The sequence below is a fragment of the Mixophyes fleayi genome, chromosome 2, assembly GCF_038048845.1.
Source record: "Mixophyes fleayi isolate aMixFle1 chromosome 2, aMixFle1.hap1, whole genome shotgun sequence".
Taxonomy (NCBI): Eukaryota; Metazoa; Chordata; class Amphibia; order Anura; family Limnodynastidae; genus Mixophyes; species Mixophyes fleayi.
Window position 1 is genome coordinate 160,184,749 of NC_134403.1, and position 24,478 is coordinate 160,209,226.

Sequence of the window (24,478 nt, forward strand, 5' to 3'; positions counted from 1 at the left end):
TCCTTTTTAGCCGTAGGAACATGCTTGTGCGGAAGAAAAGTGCTGGCTAAGAAACAATTGAGGTAGATATATCAAAGTAACAGAGAATTCAGAACTGAATTCCCTAATGTTGTCATATTTTCTGTCAAATGGAAATGAATACTTGATGCCAAATGGCTGTCAAACTATTACACAACTTTAGAGCTGGTGGATATTGTATAGAATACGATTAAGAGTAGAGCAGTTTTATACATTTACTTACATATTTGACATATAAACACATCCAAAGCTCTCTCAAGTAATAAAATGCATACACTACACTGATATTAGCCTTGATATCTCCGCCTCAATGCTTCCAATAGTGCAGTGTGTGGAAGCAAAAGTAGCACTTCATTCCCATCTTATACAAGTATTCTTAAAGACACAAAAGGTACAATTTCTGCACTTCTCCCCACTTCATGGAAGGAAGAAAATTGCACTTACTATATGTGTCACTATAGAATACTCAGCAGCAAGGCAATTTCCTAGTTAAAAGAGCCAAGCTGATTGGAAGATCATTCAGTGGATGCTGATGCAGAAAGAGGCACGTGACAGCAATCAAGCTGTGACTGTAATGGATGGATTGTGCGATTTGAAGCAGAGAGATATGCTGAAATGAATGGTGCCTAATGCTACAATGCAACCATGAAAAAGCACTATTACTACTACTACTACTACTAAAACTACTGCTGCTATTCTATGAAAACCAAGCATTACCAGAGGTGGGTGTATGGGTTTGAGAAGGCAGGATGCTTTGTTTGGCTGGGATATTTTGGCTTGTAGTAGCTGTAAAAAATGTCAATATTATAGTGGATTAATGGTATAATAGAAAAACTACTCTTGTCTAACAAACAAATAAAAAGCACATTAAATACAATACAACAGCGAGCACAGTGATATTTTATATGCTGTAGAACAATACACAACTAGCTGCTGGTTTTCAAACCGAAAAATATTTTCTAGCTGAGTGCTAAAAAGCCATCTCCTTATTTTGAAAGTATAATGCTATGTTACATCATACAACAAAGACAACTGGATATTCTGCAATCGCATTCTTCCCAGATGTATTCAAGAACCTGATTATTCATAAATAGCGATTATGAATATATCAACAAATAATGGTTGTCAACAGCAGTTTTGGGGCTTCACTATGAGTTTAACAGTATCTTCCATATAAATATATGGCTCCTTTGGCACTAGAAAAATATATTTCAGATATGCAATGACTGTCCTTATTGCTTAGACCATCTGGCTTTAATGATGTACTTAATTTTAATTACTTTACTGTCATCAGTTTAACTATGTTGTTATTGCAAAAAAATAATACTTAAGAAATCGGGACCTCTTCAAAATAATAATAATAATAATAATAATAATAATAATAATGATAATAATTCTAAAACATAATTAATATTAAATGCACTAATTGGTAGGATCCAGATGGTTTCCAAAGAAAGGATTATAGTATCCTAAATTAAAGTACATGAAGAACTGAGCTTAAAACCCCATGCTGCTAATAAAAGCTTGATATTACTGAGCAGTAAAACTTGGTAAGAAATGGATAAACATAAGGGGCCTAATTAATTAAGGGAAGTAAGGCAAAAAAAATATGAGTAAATTTGCTCCTAGACAAACAATGTTACAATTAAAGGGGTGGAAATTAGTTTATTATTTTGCAGATAACTTAAATACTGGCTGTTTTTTCATATAACACACAAATACTTGATAGCTTTATTTTTAAACTGAAATTTAAAGTTGATCTAGAACATGCCTTACCCCAACTATAAATCTGTCATCACATTTTAAATGTACCTCCCACTCCAATGCGACATGGTTTTTTCAAGGTGCAGACTTACTCCTTTTTTGCTTTACTTTCATTAACAAATCAAGCCCAGAAATGTAGTCCATTAAAATAGGATATGCAGATAAATGTAAACTACTAATCAAGATGCACAAACAGTGTAATGTGGTAAATGCAATAATAATTAGTAATTCCATCACTTAAGAAAAATCTCTAAAACTGTTGAACACATTTTCAATGGTCTTTGGTAAACCAAACAGTAAGTATCACTTACTGCATTTAATGCACTAATGAGCACTACACTCCAAGGTTTTCATCCATTAAATGGGAACTATTAATTTACTTTTTTATTTTCTTTATGACAGTTTTACAACAGATATTGGGTATTTCATAAGGAGTCCACAGCAACACTATTCCATTACTGTGCCTCATACCGAAAGTTAGGCTTGGCAATGCCAATCCATCCTCCCAAGGCCCCCCACAATACAAGTAAGAGCAAGCTCATATGCAGCATATGAGAGCAGAGCCGGGGCCTCGGCAGCAGGGGAACTGGCATTGCTAGGCCCCAACCTTACCTCCGGGCTTCATAGCCCTACATCAGCGGTAGTTCTGCCACTGTGTGTACTCCTGCATTTTCAAGCTTACAAACATACTTTTGCCTCAAGAATTCAGAAGCTATTGCTGCCCTTTACATTTTATCCTGCTTTATTCTATATAGTTTTTTGCCGAATAACAGTTTTTTTCTACCCATAAAAAATGATAAAAGTATGATTTACCATGGTGAGTTTGCAGCTTTCCCAAGCTGGATACTGTAGAAGGAACATAAATAGGCTGCTTCTCATTTGCAGCTATAAAAAAAATATTTTCAAAAGTGTTAGGTTTATACCTGTGTATACAGAGAAGATGAATGGAGTGATGGAAAATGAAAAAGACATGGAAGAACTGTGTTTATTTGACTAAATGACTGGCAGGCATTCAGTATATAATTCCTTTCCAATGCAATTATTTCTCTTATGCCCCTTACCCACTGACGTAAAAAATCATGTTTTACTAGTGTTTCCAAAACCTGGTAAAAGCATGTAAATGGGTAAAGGCCTATAACTTACTTGGTCACATAACCTCACACACACACTTGGAAATGTGGTTTGGAGCAGTGACAGCATGGCGGCATCTTTTGAACACTGCCTGTTCTATCGTCCTCCGTTAACTACCCTTTTGACCACAAGTGCTGGTTAAAATCACACGGCAAACCTGATCCTGTTTCACATGTAGTGTCACTGGCGCTGTTCTAACCCCACTAGGTAAACAGCCTTAAAGTGTTGTATAAACTGCACTTGTTACCAACACACAGATGAGTCTGTCATGTTAAAAATGCTGTCTTGCTGCCTATAAAACATTTCTAATTCTGAATCATAAATTTATTGTACAGTAATGTAAATCTGGTAGATGGTAGATCTAATGTCAGATATATCTCTGTTTATGTGTTCATCATTTTTGTCCTTAATCTGCTAATTGTCTACAATCTGTTCAGTAATTATGAGGCCAATATCAATCCCATTACTTTGCTCTCCTAGCAAATTTTTGTGTTGAACTATGATTTTTTTTCGGAACCGGCATGTACAAGGCTTGGCCAAGATCTTAATTAAATGCATGCTTCCCAACTGTCCTGATTTAGGTAGGATAGTCTGGTTTATAAGAGTGTTTTGGAGGTTGGTAGTTGGAATATGGCCATGCCCCTATGACACGACCAAGCCCTTTTCTTGTGCGATGCACATTTTCCCCATTCCTCAACTTCATAAGCTGGAATGTATGTAGACGTGAGTAAAAGATGAAAAAGAATATGTAAAATGACCCAGTTATTGAACGTTTTCTCTTGACAACCCTTTATATGGATCAGAGAACCATCATATAAAACAAATGATTGGTTCATAACGTGAAGGTGTTTATTAGGTGAAATGAAAGTGATATCTGGCTTTACCTAATGTTGTCCTGTGCTTTTTAAGAGGTGAGTGAGTGGTCACTTGTGGCACATAAGTGGATATTGGAAGCACCCCTGGTGAGAAACCATAGCTAAATCAGATGCAAATAAAATTGTGTTTAATTATTATACATGTACACAATAACTTAGATTACACCATTCCTTTAAATATGTCTACTTTTTATGAAAAGGACATCATGCAGCGTAAACAAGCAAGAAGAAGACTTGAGGAAGTGCATTTATTATAATAGAAACATTATTAAAGTATTTTCTAAATTAAAAGCTGCAATGGAAATGATTTCAAACAGACAAATGCAAAAACAACACCTTCAACGCTCATTTAGTCTAGTATTATTTGAGTGACAAATATATAACCTCATTTCTGATTAGAACAAAATAAGAATGAAAGTAAACTAATATTTAAAATGTTATCCATTCATATGGAAAAGAAGAAATACTTTCAGATATGATCCGTATTGTCTAACTTGCATTAGACAGATAAAAGCTAATTGCTGATTGGCTGCTATGGTTCAGTGGAAATACTGTATCTTTTTATCGTTTCAGAAATTATGTAATCAAATTGTGTTTGGAGTTGAGTCCAAAGATGATTTACATTCACCAAGTGTGTCAAGTCAATGGACTATTCTTTATGGATTGTGGCTACAAATCATGGAGTAACTGTAGATTTTCACAAAAAATAAATAAATGAGGGATTCTGATGCATAAACCTAAGTATGTTAAGATCAATGACCACATAATGCAAAAATAAGGCTATGGTACTTTACCATGTGTGGCGCTTAGTTGCCCAGCAGAGGCAGAGGTTGTTTTCATTGTTACACTTGGAGTAGCTAGGGATGATGAAAGTGAAGACAAATCTCATAAATTGTACAATTATTTAATTAGGTGAAACATAAAGCTGTAAATTAGATATTTGTGGGGCATTTGACTGCTTGAAACTATAAGTGATCCTTTTGTCCTATAAATGCCCTCAGTACCTTGATACTGTAGAGACATTAAAGTACAAACTATATAGAGTATATATTGTAGATAATGTACGAAAAACAATTATTATTTGTCTCACTAATTTTCTTGAATTCTTGTTAACAATCAACGTTGACCACTAGGCGACTGATCGCAGTAGATTTATAGTGGGGCAGATGTGCTGGACCTGCTATGTCACCAACAGTCAAAGGGTCATGTGCAGTGACAGGAACCGACTGATTCAGCTTCTGCCCCACCAATAATAAGCAAACAGTGAAAGTAAAAAGCAGTGTGCACAATGCAAAGCACTTCCATATCCAGTCGTGGGGTTACCAGGTAACCTAGTGATGCCAAGATTATCTCAACAGGAATTGCCTCTGTGTTGGGGGGCTTGATGGCTGATTAAAGAAATGTCCAGACTGGAGCTTAAACTATTTGATTCACACAATATAAAATTTATTTGTGTAGTCCAAGGAATATAAAACACTATTACCAGTGAAAGTGCCAGATCCCTCAAATGTAAAAATTGGACTGGTCATGAAGGGGGGACATTTCTTGGATCCACAACAAACAAGTAAACTTGTATGTAGGTAATTTAATCATTTACAGTATAATAATCTACCCTCCTTTATGAAATAATTCTCTTATCGGAGGCTTTTTTTTCATATATTACACCCACATTTCTAATGCTAAATGCTATTAAACATACAATATGCAACTAAATAATCTGGAGTTTTCACAGCATTCTAACATTCCTATTATTACAGTAACAAAATAGTTGAATCATGTCTACAGAGTTCAAAAGAATCTACACAACCAACATCAGTACTGTTTTCGCAATACACATATCCCTCGGTTATTTATGTCAAGATTACAAATATTTGGTTTTGCAAATATTTTGAAGAGAAATTCATTACTGATCATATGTGGATTTCAGGATATTTTATGCTCATTTGCGTGCACAGATATGTACAAATCCAACTTCTTATGAACATGAATTTTTAGGATCAGCTATAAGGTCTCTCCTTTGAAGTTATATATACCTATATAATTATATATACTATACCTATCTCTCATTAAATTCAAATAAGTGCTCAAAGAAACATGTACTTGGAAGGCCTGAAATACCATTTGATACACATGGATATATACAAATATATCTATGTATAATGGAACTTTAATTGTGCAAGGGGCAGATTAACTGGATCATTGAAAAGCCTGGTAACATTAGTTATACTTTAAGTACAGGCTTATTGTTCCTAAATTAAGGAAATATGTCCTTTGTATTGATCAAATAATCAATGTTTTACCATACACGTTACCAACAACTTATGAAAATGTACAATATTTTAAATCATATGTACATTTACTAGCAAGCCAAGTACTGATAATTGTCATATCAAGTTGTTGTTTTGTTCTTCATAACATTTACAATAGGACTTTTCCCTTCATACCTAAAATACATTTTTTATTAAAAAAATTTGAAAGGTATATAAAGAAATACAGAAAAGAAATATGGAACAACGGGGTACAATAAGGGTGAAGGAGGGTTACTCAAAAGGGAATATACAATAAATAACAAACACAGTAACTGCTACAGAAGGGAAAAAGCACTCTAACGAGAACTTACGCCACACAACTGTAGACCAGAAACTACAATAGTGAGCATAAACGAACACTAAACCACACGTCACCAGCAGTAGAGGGTTGGGAGATTCAATTATATACCTTTGAAAAATTCCTAATAAAAATCTATTGATGGAAAATGAAATACATTTTTGGAAGCATAAAAATGCCCCCACACAGAACACACCTTTATCTCAAATATCCACACTTCAGACAAGTTTTGGAAGCAATTATAGCACATATATGATTGTGTATAGAACTATCGCCTAACTATATAAGCTAAATTTTCTTTTTTAGATATGATTTTCCTATTCTCCACATGATACAGACAGAAAAGAAGCACCAGAGCAAAAAGCATAATATTAATCTAACCCGACCATGCAAGCAAGCAAAGTAGAAGCTATTTAACAGGTGCCTTTACCAGAAGCTGTTCTGTGTATTATAAGAGGTAAATCAGTGCCCCGTTGCGGTACATCAATGGACTTGGGTTGGATTCCTGCTGAAAAAGCCATCACTGAATCAGATGACATGGAATAGACTGAAAACTAAACAGTGTTTTGAATGCTACAATTGTACTAGAAGTACATTATAAAAGTATGATAAATATAGCTGCAAAATATAGTTTTCTTACTAAATGTGGAAAACATTTTCCAAAATGTTTACAAAACAAATACATTCGAACTATATAATTTACAATATATTTTACAATATGTTCAGACAGTCTCATGCTCCAATTGTTTTGAATTAAACAGCATCTCCCTGTTCATTGGAATATAAAGTTCCTTACCCAGCATTTACTTTATCTTATGTTAAGGTCATACTTGCAGAACTGAAAATAAGTTTGGCATGTCTTACTTTAACCCGGGCCGTAGGCTTCTACTAGAAATGCCACTATTATAATCTGCTACTTGGCCAAAAATCCACAGTGCATGCTCAAGTGATTATTCAGCCAGGGGGTACAAGGTACCCAGGCCTGCCTTGGTTGCCCACAGCAGTGTCACATTATATATTATTGGCCAAAATAGTACCCACTACTGTTAGGCAATAATGTATAATCCACCACTGCTGGTCCCCAAGGCAGGAGGTAGATTGTCTTGTAGTTTAGAGTTAATGTCCTTTAAATCATACATTCCCAACAGAGGAGTCACAAAGGCTCACAGTTGTCAATTCCGTAGAGCTCCTCTTATTAATGTAATTTACAGTCCTAGTCTATAATTATCAAAACAAAAACTTTACCCTGTGTGGAACTCGTTTGACCAACAGTTACAGATGTTATCTTCCTTGTTACACCTGGAGCAGAAGATAGTAATAAGGTCAAAATATTTGGTGATGCTGACCAAACTAGATTTTATCATTTTAGCTTCACAAATTGACATACTTAAGATAACTAAAAGGTACAACTCCGATATTGATGTGTCAATCTTTTTTTTATTTTTTTTAAATAATCATAGGCTTGACACTTTCTCTTTACGCTCTCTTTCTTTCTCCATACATATCAAGTTTGTGTTTCTGACCATCCATTCAGAGAGTAGGGTGGACCGATATGGAATTTTCATAAGAATTTCCTGAAGGTATGGGGCTTCATTTAGAGTTGGGTGCAAATCAATTTGCCTGACATAAAATATGATATCAGACACTAAGCCTGCACCAAAACTTGTACCTGTATTTAGAGTTACATGTATGTTGCACTTATGGATTCTGGCACCTGGAGAGGTGGATTCAGGGCATTCACACTCAAGTAAAATACAGTAAGGGCCTGTACATGCAAGTTCAGCACCCCCTTAGAAATACATCCTACATAGAGTTAAAAGAATCTGTAGGTGCGTCTTTTGGGTGACATAACTTGTGTGTGTCCATAAACCTGGTGCAAGTTTAAGTGTTAATGTTGATGACTGCCATATAGTATATTGTTAAAATAAACATTTTTTAAAACGCGTGTGACCTTACCTATGATCCATAACCATCACCAGTGCTTAACAGCTTGGGCTGATGCCTACTAATACATGGGAGAAGGAGTTTACAGCACCAGGCTAGACAGGCTGTGCACACTATAGCAGTGAAACGCGCAGTGTAGCATCCCCCTGTTAACATGTTCAGTGCGGAGCTATAAACTATATGGGGGATGGATGGACACAAGAACATTGTGTGGCCTCCCTCCAAGTAACTACCTGGCGCTTTCTAGCACCCATTGGCTGTGGGTGCTTGGTTGTGAGTAAAAAATGAGGACCCTGGAAATGCAACTTTGCCCCCCCCCAATGTTCCAAGTATAATGGGAAGAGGGTCACAAAAATTACAGCCACATAATAATAATAAGTTCTCCACTTATAGTAAATAATGTGAACCTGTAAATTGATTGAAGAACTTCAATTTCTGCAATGTTGTTTGAGGAGCATGTATGGGATCAGAAGCCGATAGGGTGATGTTGGTCCTTCTATTTTGGAGGTTCCTGGGGTACCTCTTAGTAAGTGACCTCTCAATTTAAAAACACATGAATGTATGACCCATGTAGAGACTGGGGGTGTTTAGAGTTAGGACCACTATTAGCAGGAGCACCTTGACGGGATTGGCAACTTATCATATATCTGCAAATGTTTGTAACTGGGCCTCCTGCATTTTATGTACAAATAGAATAGCAGCTCTTTTACTAGATCACAGCACTGTGCTGGGGCATTTCTGGATAACCTCTCCCCTTATAGCACCTGGGGTGAAATTAATTGAGCTACTACTATTTCTGTATTGTTGGATGATTCATATGACAAATGTGGTGTTGGCCTATAATGCTAGAATAAAATGGATTACAATACAATACTAAAATATAAAGAGCAAAAAATTATAGAATATAATTATGGCCATTAAAGAGGTTTTTGACCTTGAGATGACTTAAAGGTATTGATTTGTTCATGCCCTCTTATAACTTTTACAAATTATATTGCTATATCTTTCTGATCTCAACCTGTGTTTTCCGCAACATCTTTATATCTACCAGACAGCGTTGTTTTTAGATTGCCATGTTTGCCATAATGGTATCCACATAGAAGTTTCAGAAAGAGAAAGCAATGTTATAAATAAAAGTTGGAACAGTGCTTGTATGAACCAATGAATTAAAGAAGTTATACATTCTACGGCTATTGATTCTGTGTTATTTGGAAGATAATTATGAACTGGTTTGTGATACTTCAATGAAAACCAGATTTTGTGGCATGTCTATAGAACTCTCTTGTTATATTGCAAGTCAAATATTGCAAGTTTTATTAAAAACAAAAAGTCGTCATCATTAAGCTCATCAAACCTGTGCTTACTGTGTAGTTAATTAATGAATGAAAACCACCAAGAACTATACAGAAAGTATATTCATATTGTGGATAATTAAATGCAATTTACAATGTCTACATTTTAGTAAGATTTTATGGAAAGGCATGTTCGAGTAAATTCCAATTGTCTAAACATCATAACAACCAATCAATCAAACACTAGTAAGCTTTCTACAGCTTTAATATAATTTAGAGCTGAAGTTTGCTTTGTCATTGGTATAGAGAATTTTTTGTATTTACCATCGTCCATATGAAATAGGGCATAACTTGTTTTATACTATTATAGTCCATAATGACAAAAAATTAATATCAGTAATGACAATAGAGACGTTGCCTTTACCCAAAGTGCTCCTCTGCCTTTTCAGAGATTTACTAGAGCTCACTTCAGGTGTATCTGTTGATACTGGGTGCATCCCTGTTGAAACAAAAAGGATATTAATCTAATAACTGGAAATATCATTGGAAGCTTTTATGAAACCTTTGTGAACTTTGGAGTAATTTATAACTTGTCTCTACAGGTTATCATTGTTTAAGCAATCTTAAAATTGGGTAGTTGGAGAATCACAGTCATCAAGTAATGAGTAAGTACATCTATGCATAACTATTGTGATTGGATTGTGCCAGATGGTGTTATTAGAGAGGGAAAACATATGAATGTAATGCAAAATCAATGCAAAGTTCCAAACAGCCAGGAAAGCTCTGCTATTTCATTTAAAGACGAAATCATGACCTTGAGGACTAAGCTGGACAGCCACGTCATAGGTTATTTAAATGTTTCTTTAGTTACAAGTTTAAGCAACTTCCATTGAGAATTTACAAAGATCAGGGACACACTGCTGCTCTTTACAGTGTGTACCAATGCACTGCTCCTGCTGCTATAAGACCTGAGAGGACCAATAAGCCTAGGTTTCCATGGCCACTTCCTGAATTTGGAACCTCTTGCACCCTCAAAATGGCACCACTGGCTCCACTTACAACGATTAAAGCGATCAAAATACTCCCGGTCTACAAAGCAAAACAATGCTTACGCATCACGTACAAACTCATAAATAAATCATTTAAGAAGTACATCAGAGCCACACTCCTTAGTTTTGCAAGATGGAATTTTTGAGCAGTCTCCGCAAAGTAAAAGTCCACTTCAATGTGCCAAAAGATGGAAAAATCTGTAGGAGGTGCCCTGAGCAACAGTGTAAATGTTACATAAAAGTCTAACTGCATATCTCTTAAGCAGCAGACTAAAATTTAACACAAACTTTTACAAAGTCAACTTTGTTCAAGTATACTTGAAGTAAAAAGGGAAGTGGTCAGCAGGGAAGTGCAATAGATGCTAGAACTAGGCCTAACAGAGGAGTCAAACCAAGAGGGGTTAAATTCCATTGTGGTCCCCAAACCAGATAGCAGTACAAGATTTTGCAATGGAAAGTTTGTGTCTCATCTAATTGCTAGAAATGAATAGTTAATGCAGAGGGAAATCTAGGTTCATCAGTATCTTACAGTACCTTGGCAAATAGTTGTAACACTCTCCAACAATAAGACAGAAATCCAAAACTTATTTTGGTACGCAGCAAGGACTATTCTAATACATAACCTTGTAGTTCAAGTTACACAATACTAGCTTTCAGAGACTTTTAGATTTTACCATGCTGTAGTATATTCAGATTTTACCATAATCTAAATTGAAGACTGGAAAAATAATAAACAATATTAAAAGCAGTCTTGAGCTACCTATACACAAATGGGTTAGCAGAAGCACTGTTCTTGGTTATGTAGTGGGGGAAGGTGGGGTTAAACCACAGCTAAACAAAACTGATGCAGTCACAAACTGGCCCCAACCAATATATCATAAGAAAGAGATCTTTTGGGTTTGGCGATTTACTACCAAATATTTAAACGTTTCTGCAAGAGCAGATCCCCTGATTGATTTGACAAAAGCTATAAGTCCAGATGTCATAAAGAGGATCGTTGTTGTGGTTGGTGTTTTAAAGAGACATGAAAGCCAGACTAGAAACCTAAAGACATTGAAGGTGAAACACCCAGAGCTAAATCTGTTAACGATTGGTTTACATAGACTTAACTGTTTTTGCTGCCGTACTGCAAGGAATCATTTTTCCCATTACAATAATCTAGTTTCTGCACTGTTCTGCAACATGAGGTGCACGGTATGTCTACTCCGTACTTCTCTAGCAATGCCTAGGAACCCAACTGCTCCCCTCTGCCTGTGCAAAATGCTACTCCTCCACAAATGCTGCCACAAATCTATGTGCCTTGGAAGAAAGTAATTTAATGTAGAGTCCCAATTGTCATTTTGATTGAACAGAGCTAAGAAGAGAGTTGGGGGCCCATTTCAAATGTTGGGGATCAATATTTTCTCACTACACCCAGGGCCGGATTAACCAGAGGTCTAACTGGGCTAGAATGGCAGGCACTGCAGTCCTTCCGCGGTGCGCAGTAATCTCCTTACTGAGGAGATCTCGTGAGCGGGAGACTATGATTCATAGTCTCACTCTCACGACATCTCCTAAGTAAGGTGATTACTGCGCGCCGAGGAACGACTACAGCAGGGAGTGAGTGATGGAAGAACAGTGAAGAACAGATGGAGCTAAGCGCTCAGGTGGGGGTGGGGGGATCAGGGGGGAGGGGCCTCACAGGGTGGGGGGTAGCCTTAGCCCAGGGGCCTCCACTCCTTTAATCCGGCCCTGACTACACCCCTGGCTCTGTTCAATTTGGCATTGTGTGAACAGTCTCTAACATGTGGGTAATATCTGATATTTTGCAAAAGAATCAGTGCATTTTATTAACTGCTGTGTATGTGCATCCATTGCATCACTTCACACACTTTGTGTTCCATTTGTGCCTATTATAGCACATCACTTAAAATGACCAACAGTTTTCTGACTTTACATGTATTACTTACAAAGAGAAGTAGTGCTGCCAGTTGATTAAGATTAAAAGCAAGGACATTCCAGAACTTCACATGGGTAGAAGTAATATCTGGTATTTACAACTAAATAAATTCAACACCAGTTAAGTTTTAACATGTGCAAAAATACATTGATACATAAACATTTAGTCCAACTTCTGGTACGCAGACACTTTGTTAATTTCATGGCTGTGTTTTCTTCCTTCTTTAATTCATGCATAGGGTGTCATGGAGAAAAGTGAAGTGAAGGTTCATTTTTCATTTTTTATTTGGTATTTAATATTCTACATACATTTTGTAACATTTGTTACATTTATTGCACTAGTAGGCTCCCTAGTCCTTTTTTCTTCAGTTTTAAGTGCACTTTATCTACGATAGTTGAGATAATTAAGTAGTTAAACAAGTGAGAAAATAAATAAATGAACATAAACTAATAAAGGATGCAAACTGAGCAATAGTGTTAAACTTATGAAATGAGTTAAAACAAGTTGATTAATTACCAAATTAATGCAAAAATTTCAAGTAGAAATAAACCACAAAACACAAGTTAGATTAGAGAAAGACAATGATGTCCAAGGCAGCTGGGACCTGATAATGCATATATATTACAGTAAGATCCAACACACAGTATGGAGTTGTATTAACCTCACATAACCAAACAATAGTATAGTGCAATCTGCTCTGTCAGTTCACTGAACAAGCGTCAACAAATTCACAGATACAGGGAGAAGTATGAGCACTACTGAAAAGGCAAATAGCAGTTATGTCATCCACCAGTGAGTGAAACAATGTCCAGTGCACAGCTTATGGGCACTGAGACATGTGCCCTAGATCAACACTGCAGAAAAAAGCCTTTACTTTGAATAAAAATAGAAACATTTATCATAGTGCTTTATACACTGGTTGCACTAAATAAATCATTTATACAATTACTATACAATTACATACTGTACACCTACATGGGCACACGGCACAGCAATGGGATACAGATAATGCCAGCCTATGACTGAAGAGCAATTCATCTGCACTGTGCACAAGCACAGCTCTGTTTTGTTTCATCAAAGTCATAACAGGCACTACAAGTTTTTCTATGAGAAATGAAGATATGCCTTTTTCACACTAGTACAAACTCTCTAACTACATGGAAAAATGTACATATATTTAGAAGCATAAAACATATCCACCATAATAGAATAAAATAAAATAGTGATGTTGATTTAACACCACAGTATGCCCATAGACCACAGACACAGAACACAGAGCACTGTAGTGAGCAAACAAATTACAAAGTGCATCATAAGGTGAAATGACATCATCTGAACAACACAATCACAGTATTTATGCATGAATAGTACAGCTATGTATTGAAAGAGTCATGTATTTATATCTATGCCTAAACCCATAGTTGCTATCTTTATTAGGACAATGACCACATTACTACTACGAAAAGCAGCAAGTTTTGGAGTTTATGGGATTCCAATGGTATAAATGAAAAGTTAATTGTATCTAATGAAGTATAAATTATTTTGGGATCATTTTTAAGCTGGTTACACAGAGACAGCCAAGTTTTGTCTTTATCTAACATAAGCTGAAAGGAAATAGATAGGTGCACTGAAGTTCTCTGGTTCTGGTTATATTGGAGCAATTTATCGTTTCTTAGATCCCCTAAAGTCAAGAATTAGTTGGTGCACCCAGCGATACGCCGACGCGCGTTCCGCTGTGTGCTTATTCAAGCCAAAGAATAAGCACACAGCGAAACGCGCATCGGCGTATCGCAAACGATGAATTGCTCCAATATAATCACAGTTAGTTTGGAGCTCTTTTAGGCAGATAGCAAATCACCTTTGTATAATTGAAAGCTTATTAAGAGAACAGCGAACAACATCAGCGCCACTGCTATATACTCAGCAAATGAGATTATTTTTTTTACCAGACATGGTATAGAGATTATGAATTCACTAGAATAATGGAAGTTAATTAAGAGATTAGTGAATTACACTGGCGCCACTGCTGTATACTTATTTATGAAATCCCTTACATCAGACGTGACATCTAGAAATGATGATCTGCTCCAATAAAACCTGAGTTAGGGTGGAGCCTCCTTAGGTAGATAGCAAATCACCTCCATGTATCTTTATAGCTATTAAGAGAATAACGAATAATACTGTTGCTACTGCTACATATTTATTTAATGAGATTATTTAACGTGGCATACAGATTATGCCTATGATTCATGTGGAGGATTAAAATGCGTTAATAACACTACCCTAATTACAATATACTCCCCATTATATTGAGGCAAGGCATCTGGTGCATCCAGCTTCTTTTAATTACACACATTGATTTTATTGAATATATACTTCTACACATCGCTGGTTTAATTAAAATAATAAAAGTTAACTTTTATATATATTCTACTACGTCCTCATCCAACAACATTGAAAACTTCAGTGCACCTATCTATTTCCTTTCATCTTTTGTTAGATACTTCTTAGTTATTGGTGGCACCCCACACAAATGCAATATAAAGATTGATCTTATTTAGCAATAGTGGGTATATTGTTCTCTAACACTGGTGCAACAGACTTCCCTTCTTCTCTCCCCTACCTATTATAGATTAAGTTTTGTCTTTATGTCTGTTTTGTAGGTATGGTTATTGGATGAACAATCCCCTTCCAAGGTAGTATTTTTAGGACTGTAGGGATTTTGTTATTACTTAATGGATGGTTCTACTTTTTCATTTTAGTTATGTAGGTTGCATTTGAGTCCACATTACTACAATTGTGGAAAAAAGAAAACAAACAGTTACATTATAAGAGAAAGGTGGACTATTTTGCTATATTCTAAGGGGTCTATATTCTGTATAAGATATTCTGTTATATGTTTTAAGTAGAGGGTCCATGTTAACACTTACCAACAATATTCAAAATTTGCATACACAATTATATTTAGAAAGTATTTAATATTTACTTTAACAATTCTTATATAAAACCACAGAAGGAATGATACCGATGCTGAGAGTGTTACCGGAGACATTTATACCCTTCAGATGATACCATATATTGATTTGATGCAAAGAAAGCATCTTAACAATAAAAGGGATAGTCTAAAAAGTATAGTCAACAGTAGCAGTAAAGTGGAATGCGCCTTTACCCAGTGTGGTCTTTTGCTGTTCAGCAGGTAAGTGAGTGGTTTGTGGAACATCAGTAAATACTGGCATCTCCCCTGCTGAAAAGGTCATCACCAAAAATGGATTACAGCAAGAATGTGACCTTTGTAATATTTTGCTGCATTTACCTAATTATATTACTTAGTATAAAGCAACAATTACAGTTATAGCATATATTTAGATAGAAAAAAATAAGAACATAAAATAATAACTCCAGTAGAGATGTTGCCTATAGCAACCAATCAGATCCTAGTTATTTATTTAGTGCATTCTACAAAAAGACAGCTAGAATCTGATTGGTTGCTATAGGCAACATCTCCACATTTTCAAACCTGCAATTTTAGTAAATATACCCCTGGTCACTTTAGTGACCTCGAACATGGAATATACAAAAGTAACTCTCTTTATTATTGTCCTGTGCCATGTTGTGAGAAAAAATTGTTAACCTGTTAATTTAATATGTAGAATATGGTTTCTCAATAGAAAGTACCACTTTAAGATTATAAATATTTATGAAGTACCCCCATTTGCGTGCCAATATATCAAATACCCCCTAAACTGTATACAATTATTCCAAGTTCACCCTAATGTGTATAATGTTTACCAGGCAACCCTTGATATATTTAAAAATAGATACATTTCCATTGATGTATGCATTTTATTCTTACTTAATGTTAACTGTCATATTAAATTTAACTTAAAATATCTGGTTCAATGTCGATTTACATGTGTTATGGTTAAAGAATTAAAATATAATGAGGGAAAGAATTTATGGAAACATTTTGGTCTTTTCTTGTGGGACTAGGGCTGGAATATTAATCCACATAAATGCTCCAAACAACTAGGGACGTTCATGTATGTTTTTAGGATATGTTACGCTGCAGATTTTTTATTCTTCTTTTGACCTAAATGTGAATGTGATCTTATGAACGCAGTAGAGCTTGTTCAAGAAATGCCACAACCTCTGTTTGGAATTTTTTCCCCTAGCATTCTACACTAGTAATTTTAAGTTGACAGATTTACAAATACAGTTTGAAAAGACACCAGGGGGGCTATTTGACATTCATATAGAGAAGAATAAGCCTCATATGGTGAAGAAGTTAAATTCCTGATGTATTTCCAACATAGTGTAGTGCCCAGATTGTGAATACGGTTCATTGTTGAGGCTCATTCAATAGCTTTTAACTTACACTGGGTACAAGATGGACTCTATACTACTAACAATACATAATTAATATAATATATGGTGAGTGGTCTCTCACTGTACATATAAAGGCAAATTGCCTCATGTATAGTTGCATGTAAGCACATTTGTGTGTTGTAACTTTTTGTAAAAATAAGATACTCATGGCTGAAAATAAAAACGGAAGTGTGCAGATGCATCTTTGCTCCTATGCAACAAGTGTATCTTTACAGGCAACTCTAAAATGTCCAATTGGGAGCAACCATGTATAGTATTTACTTGATTATAAATATTTAGGAAGTACCCCCAATTACGTGCAAATATTTCACAAGTAAACTGTGTAGAAGTATTCAAAGCTCACCACAACATGTATAATGCTTACCAGACAGTCCTTTATATATTAATCAAAATATATACCTTGCAATATATATATATATATATATATATATATATATATATATATATATATATATATACATTTCATACTTTACTAATGTTAAACTGTTATATTACATTTATAAGAGCTTTAATTTGAAAAATCTGTCAGAGGTACCCCTGGCTGAGGAACCCTGTCAGTAGATTACAAGGTTTTCCAACAACACCCTTAGAAATAAATATTTTCCTGTCCAATGCCTGAGTTATAAGATACTGACCACTGACTTTGGAAAACACAATAAACAAACGTTTACCATATGAACTTTGCGGAATATTCATTGCCTGCGGCACGTAAGTAGCCAGTCTTTCTCTTGCTAAAAGAAATAATAAGAGTTTGTGCAATTGATTGTGACAACAGCATTGATGAGATAGGAGGTACAAAGAAACAAAATTGAAGTATTTCTCTCAGAAGATGAATCAATAAATCAGATTAAAAGAGGCAGCATCAGCAAGCATTACTGGAAGCCAGTAATAAAATGCAGACTATTTTAAAGTTAAGCCACTACCAGATTAACTGCGTCACGTACAATGCATATTGCTAAACTTTAAGGGGCATATTCAATTAGCTGCGATGTTTGGATGAACCTTGCAGCTGGGCAATTTTTGCGGAATTATGGTACTGCAACATCACTGATATCCTTTCACAACCCTATGGGGGGGTAAAGGGAATTCCGCAATGTTGCAGTAACGCAGAGTGCCTTCGCGCCTGTTCCAGAGGCACTTTGCGTCCAATTGAATATGCCTCTAAGATCTCTTTGTCATATAGAATCTAGCTGCAGGAAGGTCACAGCGTGAAAGCAACTAAATACAGCTGTGAATAGTTCATCAAGCCTGTTTATTTACCAAGTACAGTCTCTGGTTGTTCAGTAGGAGGTTCATTTGTAAATGGAACTGGTGCGATTGTAAGGGATGCTACGAGAAAAAAAATGTTGGAAACAAAAATGTGTATAAAATATGATTTGTTACAGCAGCTTGTGCAACACAATTACATCGTCTCATATTCCACATAGAGGAGTATGTAATTCCTACACATGCAGTCCCCTGAAATGTCATGTCAGAACACAATATTAACATTGTTGTATAGTTTATGTATCCATTGTATTCATGTAAACAGCTGCTCGCTATTTTTGCTTTGTATTTAAATTTTAGTTTTTTTTTTCTATTTCATGTTAATGAAATTGTTTCTGTTGCTCTACTTAGTACTAAAATATGTATAAACGGTTAGAATTGTCTGAATTATAGCTTTCTAAGTTCAAAGTCTACATTTATTTAAAGCCTTAATAGCTTTTGAATAGGACAACCATTGTATACACACTTTATGCACAGTACACAAAACAGATTCCAACGTCCAGTATCCTATACAACCACTCTGCCCAATATATAATGCAATCATCATTGCACAGTAAATTAAGTAGCTACTATTACCAAGAATAATTTATAGTCACAATTGCCCAGGATATCATACAGTCACCACTTTCCAATATTGTATGTAGCCATCATTGGCGCTGCGGATACATTGTGGCGCCTAACAAATAAATGAGAATAATAATAATCATTGTCAGTTGTTCTATACTGTATATCCTGTATTGCCCACAGTAAGTGTTAATGATGTGCATTTGAAAAGGCTTAACATACTCTACAAGATGCACATATTTACGGAAAAAAACGCCTCCTAATGTATATAAATGCTGCTTTACCATGCTTCATATGTTATGATAGTGCTTAAATAAAATATTGATTTAATTAAACAAACAAAATAATTATGTTTGTTAATCAGCTTTAGCTAGTGTACATAAATGCATAAATATGTTATATGAAAATAGCATTTTTTACTATCAGTATACACAAACAGACCCATTACTAGGGGATTATGAAAAGGCCACATACTTCTCTGCCTTTCCCTAACCCACTCCTTATTCTTTATTACTTGTCACAAAAGGCAAGTGATCCAGATCCGCAACCACAGCTCTGAGCCAAAGAAACACTTGCTTTACTCATGAATGCAACAAATTGCAATCAAGTCATCAATTATGTAGTCATATTTTATAGTTTTGTTTTTGTGATACTGGATGTAAAGCTCACATGTAGGCAAATATTGAATATTCCTAGGAGTATAATGACTTGGATAGAGATACAATCATAAGAGTTTAGTTTATATTCTGCTGGTGGCAAATCATAGTTCTGGGAAAAATGTGAATATTACTTTAAATTATGTCGGCTCATAACAATGACATACAATTAAAGCATACTTTTTAATGATACCCTCTGTATTTAATTTACTTTTATTGCAAGATACAAATAAGGAGATATTGTTAAGAAAAAACACAATATTCTGCAGATAGATCTGTCCCATTATTCTTCTCAGGCAATATGTTTATTTACTAGTGTTATGGATAAAGTATTAAAATATAGTGACGGAAAGAAGCTATGGAAACATTTTGGTCTTTTCTTGAGGGAGTGGGGTTGGAGTACTAGTTTTCTGTTATACACATAAATGCCCAAACAACTTGGGACCTTCATGTCTGTTTTTAGGATATGTTACATTGTAGATCTTTCATTTTTCCTTTGACCTAAATGTGAGTTGATCTTATGAACCCCATTGCAAGCATTCTACATTAGTAATTTTAAGCTGACAGGTTTAAAAATACAGTTTGAAAAGACACCTGGGGGACTATTTGGTATTCACAAAGGAAGTATAACCCCCATACGGTGAAGACGTTAAACTCCCAGTGTAGTGCCCAAATTCAGTAAGTTGTAACTTATGCTTGGTATTAGATGAACTCTATACTGCATGTTTAAAAAAAATACAAAATCAGTATATTCAGTGATGTGTGGTCCTCTCGAGGTACATATAAAGGCAAAAGCCCTCATTTCTAGTTACACATAAGTACAGCACGTTTGTGTGTTGTAACTTTATGTTTTACATACAAATAAGATATGTACATCATTGCTCATATGCAACGAGCACAACTTTACGCACTACTCTAAATTGTACAGTTGTGAGCTACCATATATAATTGGACATTTATAATTGGTGAAGTAGGGTGGAAACACGGGGCTTGTGTAGAGCTTGATGCAAATGCCTCTTTATGCGTAAAATATACATTTCTGTACACAAATGCGCATTAATTGGGTGAGAGTAAGTCCCTATGCTGACTCAGGCGCATCCTACACTTACTATTCTTACATTCTATGCTTACAGAAGGGGGATAGGGCAGGAAAGGGGCATTTCAGCATAGGGCAAGAACAGTAAGGGCGTGTTCACATAATTGCAGTCTATCTACAGGTTGAGACAGCAGTTGATACGCCTCTACCCGTTGTGCAAGATGCGCACAGATGGTAATGTTCATCAACACAGATCTTGTAAGTGTACTAAATACAGAAATACATTTTTTTTATTTCTTTTTTTTAAATGCCCTCCTAAAAGTGTTACCAGCACCAGCGCTCAAAATCTAGGCTGGAAGTCACAATTATTATTGGGTTGGCAAACAGCATGAAAGCCACTATCAGAGAAGCCACTACCAACACTAGGTTATGACAGGCTGGGCAGGTGACACTATAGCAGGGAAACCCGCAGTGTGGGTCGCCTGGCAGAATATCGACCAGCCCTAGTGTGCTCAGCACAGGGATGGATTCCCTAGGGCTGCTTGACATCATGACAGGGGGAACACACTGCTGCGAGTTTACCTGTTATAGCGTCATCAACCCAGCTTAGTGCTGGTAGAGGCTTTTTCAGGGGACACACAGAGTCGCTGATGCCAGCCTAGGCTATGAGTGGTAGGCATGCTTTTAAAAAAACAAAACAAAAAAACCCCCATTATTTACCCTATTTTGCAACATTCATCATGAAAATGATAAAGCGTATGATATGCTTTAAGTGTATTGTCATTCAGTAGACATTTAACTTGGCATGGTGAGTCAAACATATCATAAGATACGTGCTGCTCTACATACAAACAGTAATGCAGATTTTTTTAAACACATTTTACATCTGTGTTTTCGCCATACAACAAACTGTATAAGAGGCCCATTGCGTCAAGCATGCTGTTGATAATTCAATTTGGAAATATTTATCTCATGTGGAGAGCTTATAGAGGTTGGAGACCCAAGAGAGCATGACAAAACCTGGTTCACCTTACAGGTGAGCCCCATATTATTTTATATTGTTACAGATGCCCAGCACTAATAGTGCAGTTATGTAGTGATGCCTGAAATGTTGATGTTGCATTGATAAAACCTCCAAATTACTGTAAGATTGTGCAGTGTCTTCAGCAGGGTTAATTTACCATATTTCTTACATTAAATCCCAATTTCCCTGCTTGTTCTGTTTAGTCTTATATCAAAGCTCGTTTCCAACAATATTTAATTAAAATGTCTTAGCTGGATGCTTAGAATACATATTCTGAATGAAATAAAATAAACAAAGTTATTACTCAATCTAGTTTGAGGTTTTTCTGGTTTGGAACCTATTACCGGCAGGGATGAAGCATAATATATTTTTTTGTCATAGCTAGAAATAACAAAACAACATGACATTATATCCAACAAACTCATGTTCAGTAGAAGTCTTAAAGGGAACCTATCACCTGATACTGAAAAACTAATATAGTACTATATATAAAATAGAAACATATATGGATACTATATCTTTATGTATTACAGTTCCTTAATTATGTTTATTAGGTGGCAAGTACTCTTGAAAGTGGAGGAAAACGAAGGCTGAAAATTATCCATATAAATCTTAGGTTTTCTAATGTTATCGCAATTTCAATATTCAATTTTGAATATTCTGGCACACTACTCACTTCAGCATTTACTGTGAGACTGAAGCACACACTGACAGAATGGAGGTTAGGGGGAGATAGACTGGACATCGAGTTACAGGCGAGTCATTTAAATGTACTTAGCTCCTCTGATAAGTGGTGAGCTAGTACTATCAGAGGAGAAATATACGTTATACATAATTTTAAGTCATGTGACCAAATAAAAAAATACTGTTGAATGAAATGCAACTAAAGGGAAAATGAGAAGTGCTTTGGAAAGCTTAATAATACAATACATCTCTGGGAGCATCACATAAACAAGGATATTAATGAGAGAGCAGCAGTGAGGGGAATATAACAGGAGTTTCTTTAGTATAGTTTTATAAGACTATCTGAAGTTCTTGACTTCTTCACCTCATCACAGAAGACTTGTGTCTAGAAGATTAAGCAGTAGAATAGTGAAGGAAACGGCATTCTGAGATACCTTTGGTATAAAATCAAATGGCAATCCTGAGGAGATACAGGAAGACATACAGGAAGTAGGCTCTGAAATATCACTCTGACAAAAATTTCAATGAGAGAGAAAAGTTTGAACTAATGTCTCAGGCATATGAAATGCTGTCTGATCTTAAGAAAAAATACCTATATTACCAGGGTGGGGAATAGGCATATAAGGAAGGGGGACTAAGTGGAGGAATTTTCTCTTCTCACATGTAAGGAAATATTTGACATGTTCTTTGCGCACATGAACAAAGAGAAGAGAGGTAAGTCCACCAGTATCTTTAGAAGAGAAATCCAGTGGAAGAAGCTGGAAGCTGGTGCTACAGAAGGATGTAATCTGTAACAAGTGTGACTACCATGGTGATAGGAAAGGAACAGTAGAGAAATGTACAACCTGCAAAGGTTATGATGTCCAGATTCATATCTGGTCAAGCAGATTCTGGCTTGTCCTAACTGTCGCACGGAGGGTGAGTGCATTAACCCTGAAGATCACTGCAAGCAGTGAGGTGGAAACAAGGTTATACAGGAGAAGAAACAGGACATGAAGAATGGATATTAAATTTAGTTACATGTGGAAGGTAACCAAGAGCCAGGTCTAAAGCCAGGAAATAAGGTTAAAGGGTTGGATTGGAGAGATCAAGAATTGTTTCAAAGGCAAGATGACAAGTTGATTATGAAGAGGGATATTCCTTAAGTATAGGCCTTGTGTGACTCCTAGAGGACAATAAAGACATTGAATGGCAGAATTCTGCTAATAACATAGGTTTCAGGTGATATAATAAAGCATGGACATTTGAAATGCATCCAGAATGAAAGAATGCCCTTACAAAGAAACCCCTCTGAGAACGGTCTTCTAATCATTTAAATCTTGGTTGCTTTCCCTAATGATCAGTGCTTGATCCAAGCAAGGTCCCGCTCTTGGAAGGTTTGCTTCCACCCACAGAAGAAAAAAATTATCATTGATGGCATGGATGAGGTAGAGCTTGTTGGATTTGACCCCATATAGCAAAGCATTACCATTGAGATACAGCATATTGCAAATGATCTGCTTATGTGCAGAAGAGCAATAAGCAATATTTCTGAAAGTACAGAGTAGTTAAATTAGAATTTAAGTCCTCTGTAATTTCATGTTTTGCAAAGTACTTAATGTGAGTTTGGCTATTATTCTGTTTCTATGTATTACTATAACAAATATTTTATTTTTTTCTTGCATTAATGTCTGGCAAAAAAACATTTCTATTAAGAAAATATGGATCAACATAAATACTCTGCTAATGGCAAAAGAAAAAAAAAGTGCATTGGAGCTGAAATTTCTCATCCTATACTAATGGAATGTTTTTATTCTCTAAACCAGTGGTTGAAGAGGTGGTGTGCACGGTGATGTGTCATACTGCCACTTCTTCTACTACTTTCATTGTAAAACTATCAAATACCATTCACTTGCAGTCCAACTACATTTTCTATACTGCCACTTCTAAATTTCCATGCCGACACATTTACATTTCCACTTTGACCACTGCTCTAGACATGGATAATACACAAAAAGCAAATATTACCATTACAATTAATCAAACAGAAGCAACTCTTTTTTTTTTAAAGAACTTTGGTACAAATAAAATAGTTTTAGTTTGTACTGATAAAGAAGGTAGTCAGGTAATAAAGTCTTAAAAATTAAAAAAAATAAAACTTCATCGGCATAATTGGTCATATGGAGCATTGTAACGGAAAAATTCCAAACTAGTATTTGACCGAATAGGAGTGGAAACTGTTTGATGTCTGTATCTGTTCTACT

General features: G+C 35.6%; 1 protein-coding gene and 1 pseudogene across 30 annotated transcripts in view; one reads left to right on the forward strand and one right to left on the reverse strand.

Moving 5' to 3' along the window:
* The window catches only part of ABI3BP (ABI family member 3 binding protein), a 310,231-nt gene that overhangs the window by 121,355 nt on the left and 164,398 nt on the right, over nucleotides 1-24,478 (reverse strand). For 13 of the 30 annotated variants that reach the window (XM_075194852.1, XM_075194849.1, XM_075194847.1 and 10 more), the window contains 10 exons: nucleotides 18,266-18,334; nucleotides 17,677-17,736; nucleotides 15,789-15,863; nucleotides 10,056-10,130; nucleotides 7,641-7,694; nucleotides 6,826-6,903; nucleotides 4,583-4,645; nucleotides 3,798-3,872; nucleotides 2,596-2,667; nucleotides 736-804 (listed from right to left, as the gene is read on the reverse strand). The exons of 1 other annotated variant lie outside the window; for it this stretch is intronic. In XM_075194852.1, the coding sequence (XP_075050953.1) occupies nucleotides 736-804; nucleotides 2,596-2,667; nucleotides 3,798-3,872; nucleotides 4,583-4,645; nucleotides 6,826-6,903; nucleotides 7,641-7,694; nucleotides 10,056-10,130; nucleotides 15,789-15,863; nucleotides 17,677-17,736; nucleotides 18,266-18,334 (690 nt within the window). The remainder of the gene's footprint in view (nucleotides 1-735; nucleotides 805-2,595; nucleotides 2,668-3,797; nucleotides 3,873-4,582; nucleotides 4,646-6,825; nucleotides 6,904-7,640; nucleotides 7,695-10,055; nucleotides 10,131-15,788; nucleotides 15,864-17,676; nucleotides 17,737-18,265; nucleotides 18,335-24,478) is intronic. 16 more of the 30 variants (XM_075194876.1, XM_075194871.1, XM_075194846.1 and 13 more) reach the window with 15 other exon arrangements.
* On the forward strand, nucleotides 21,538-23,590 carry LOC142140583 (dnaJ homolog subfamily A member 4 pseudogene; annotated as a pseudogene).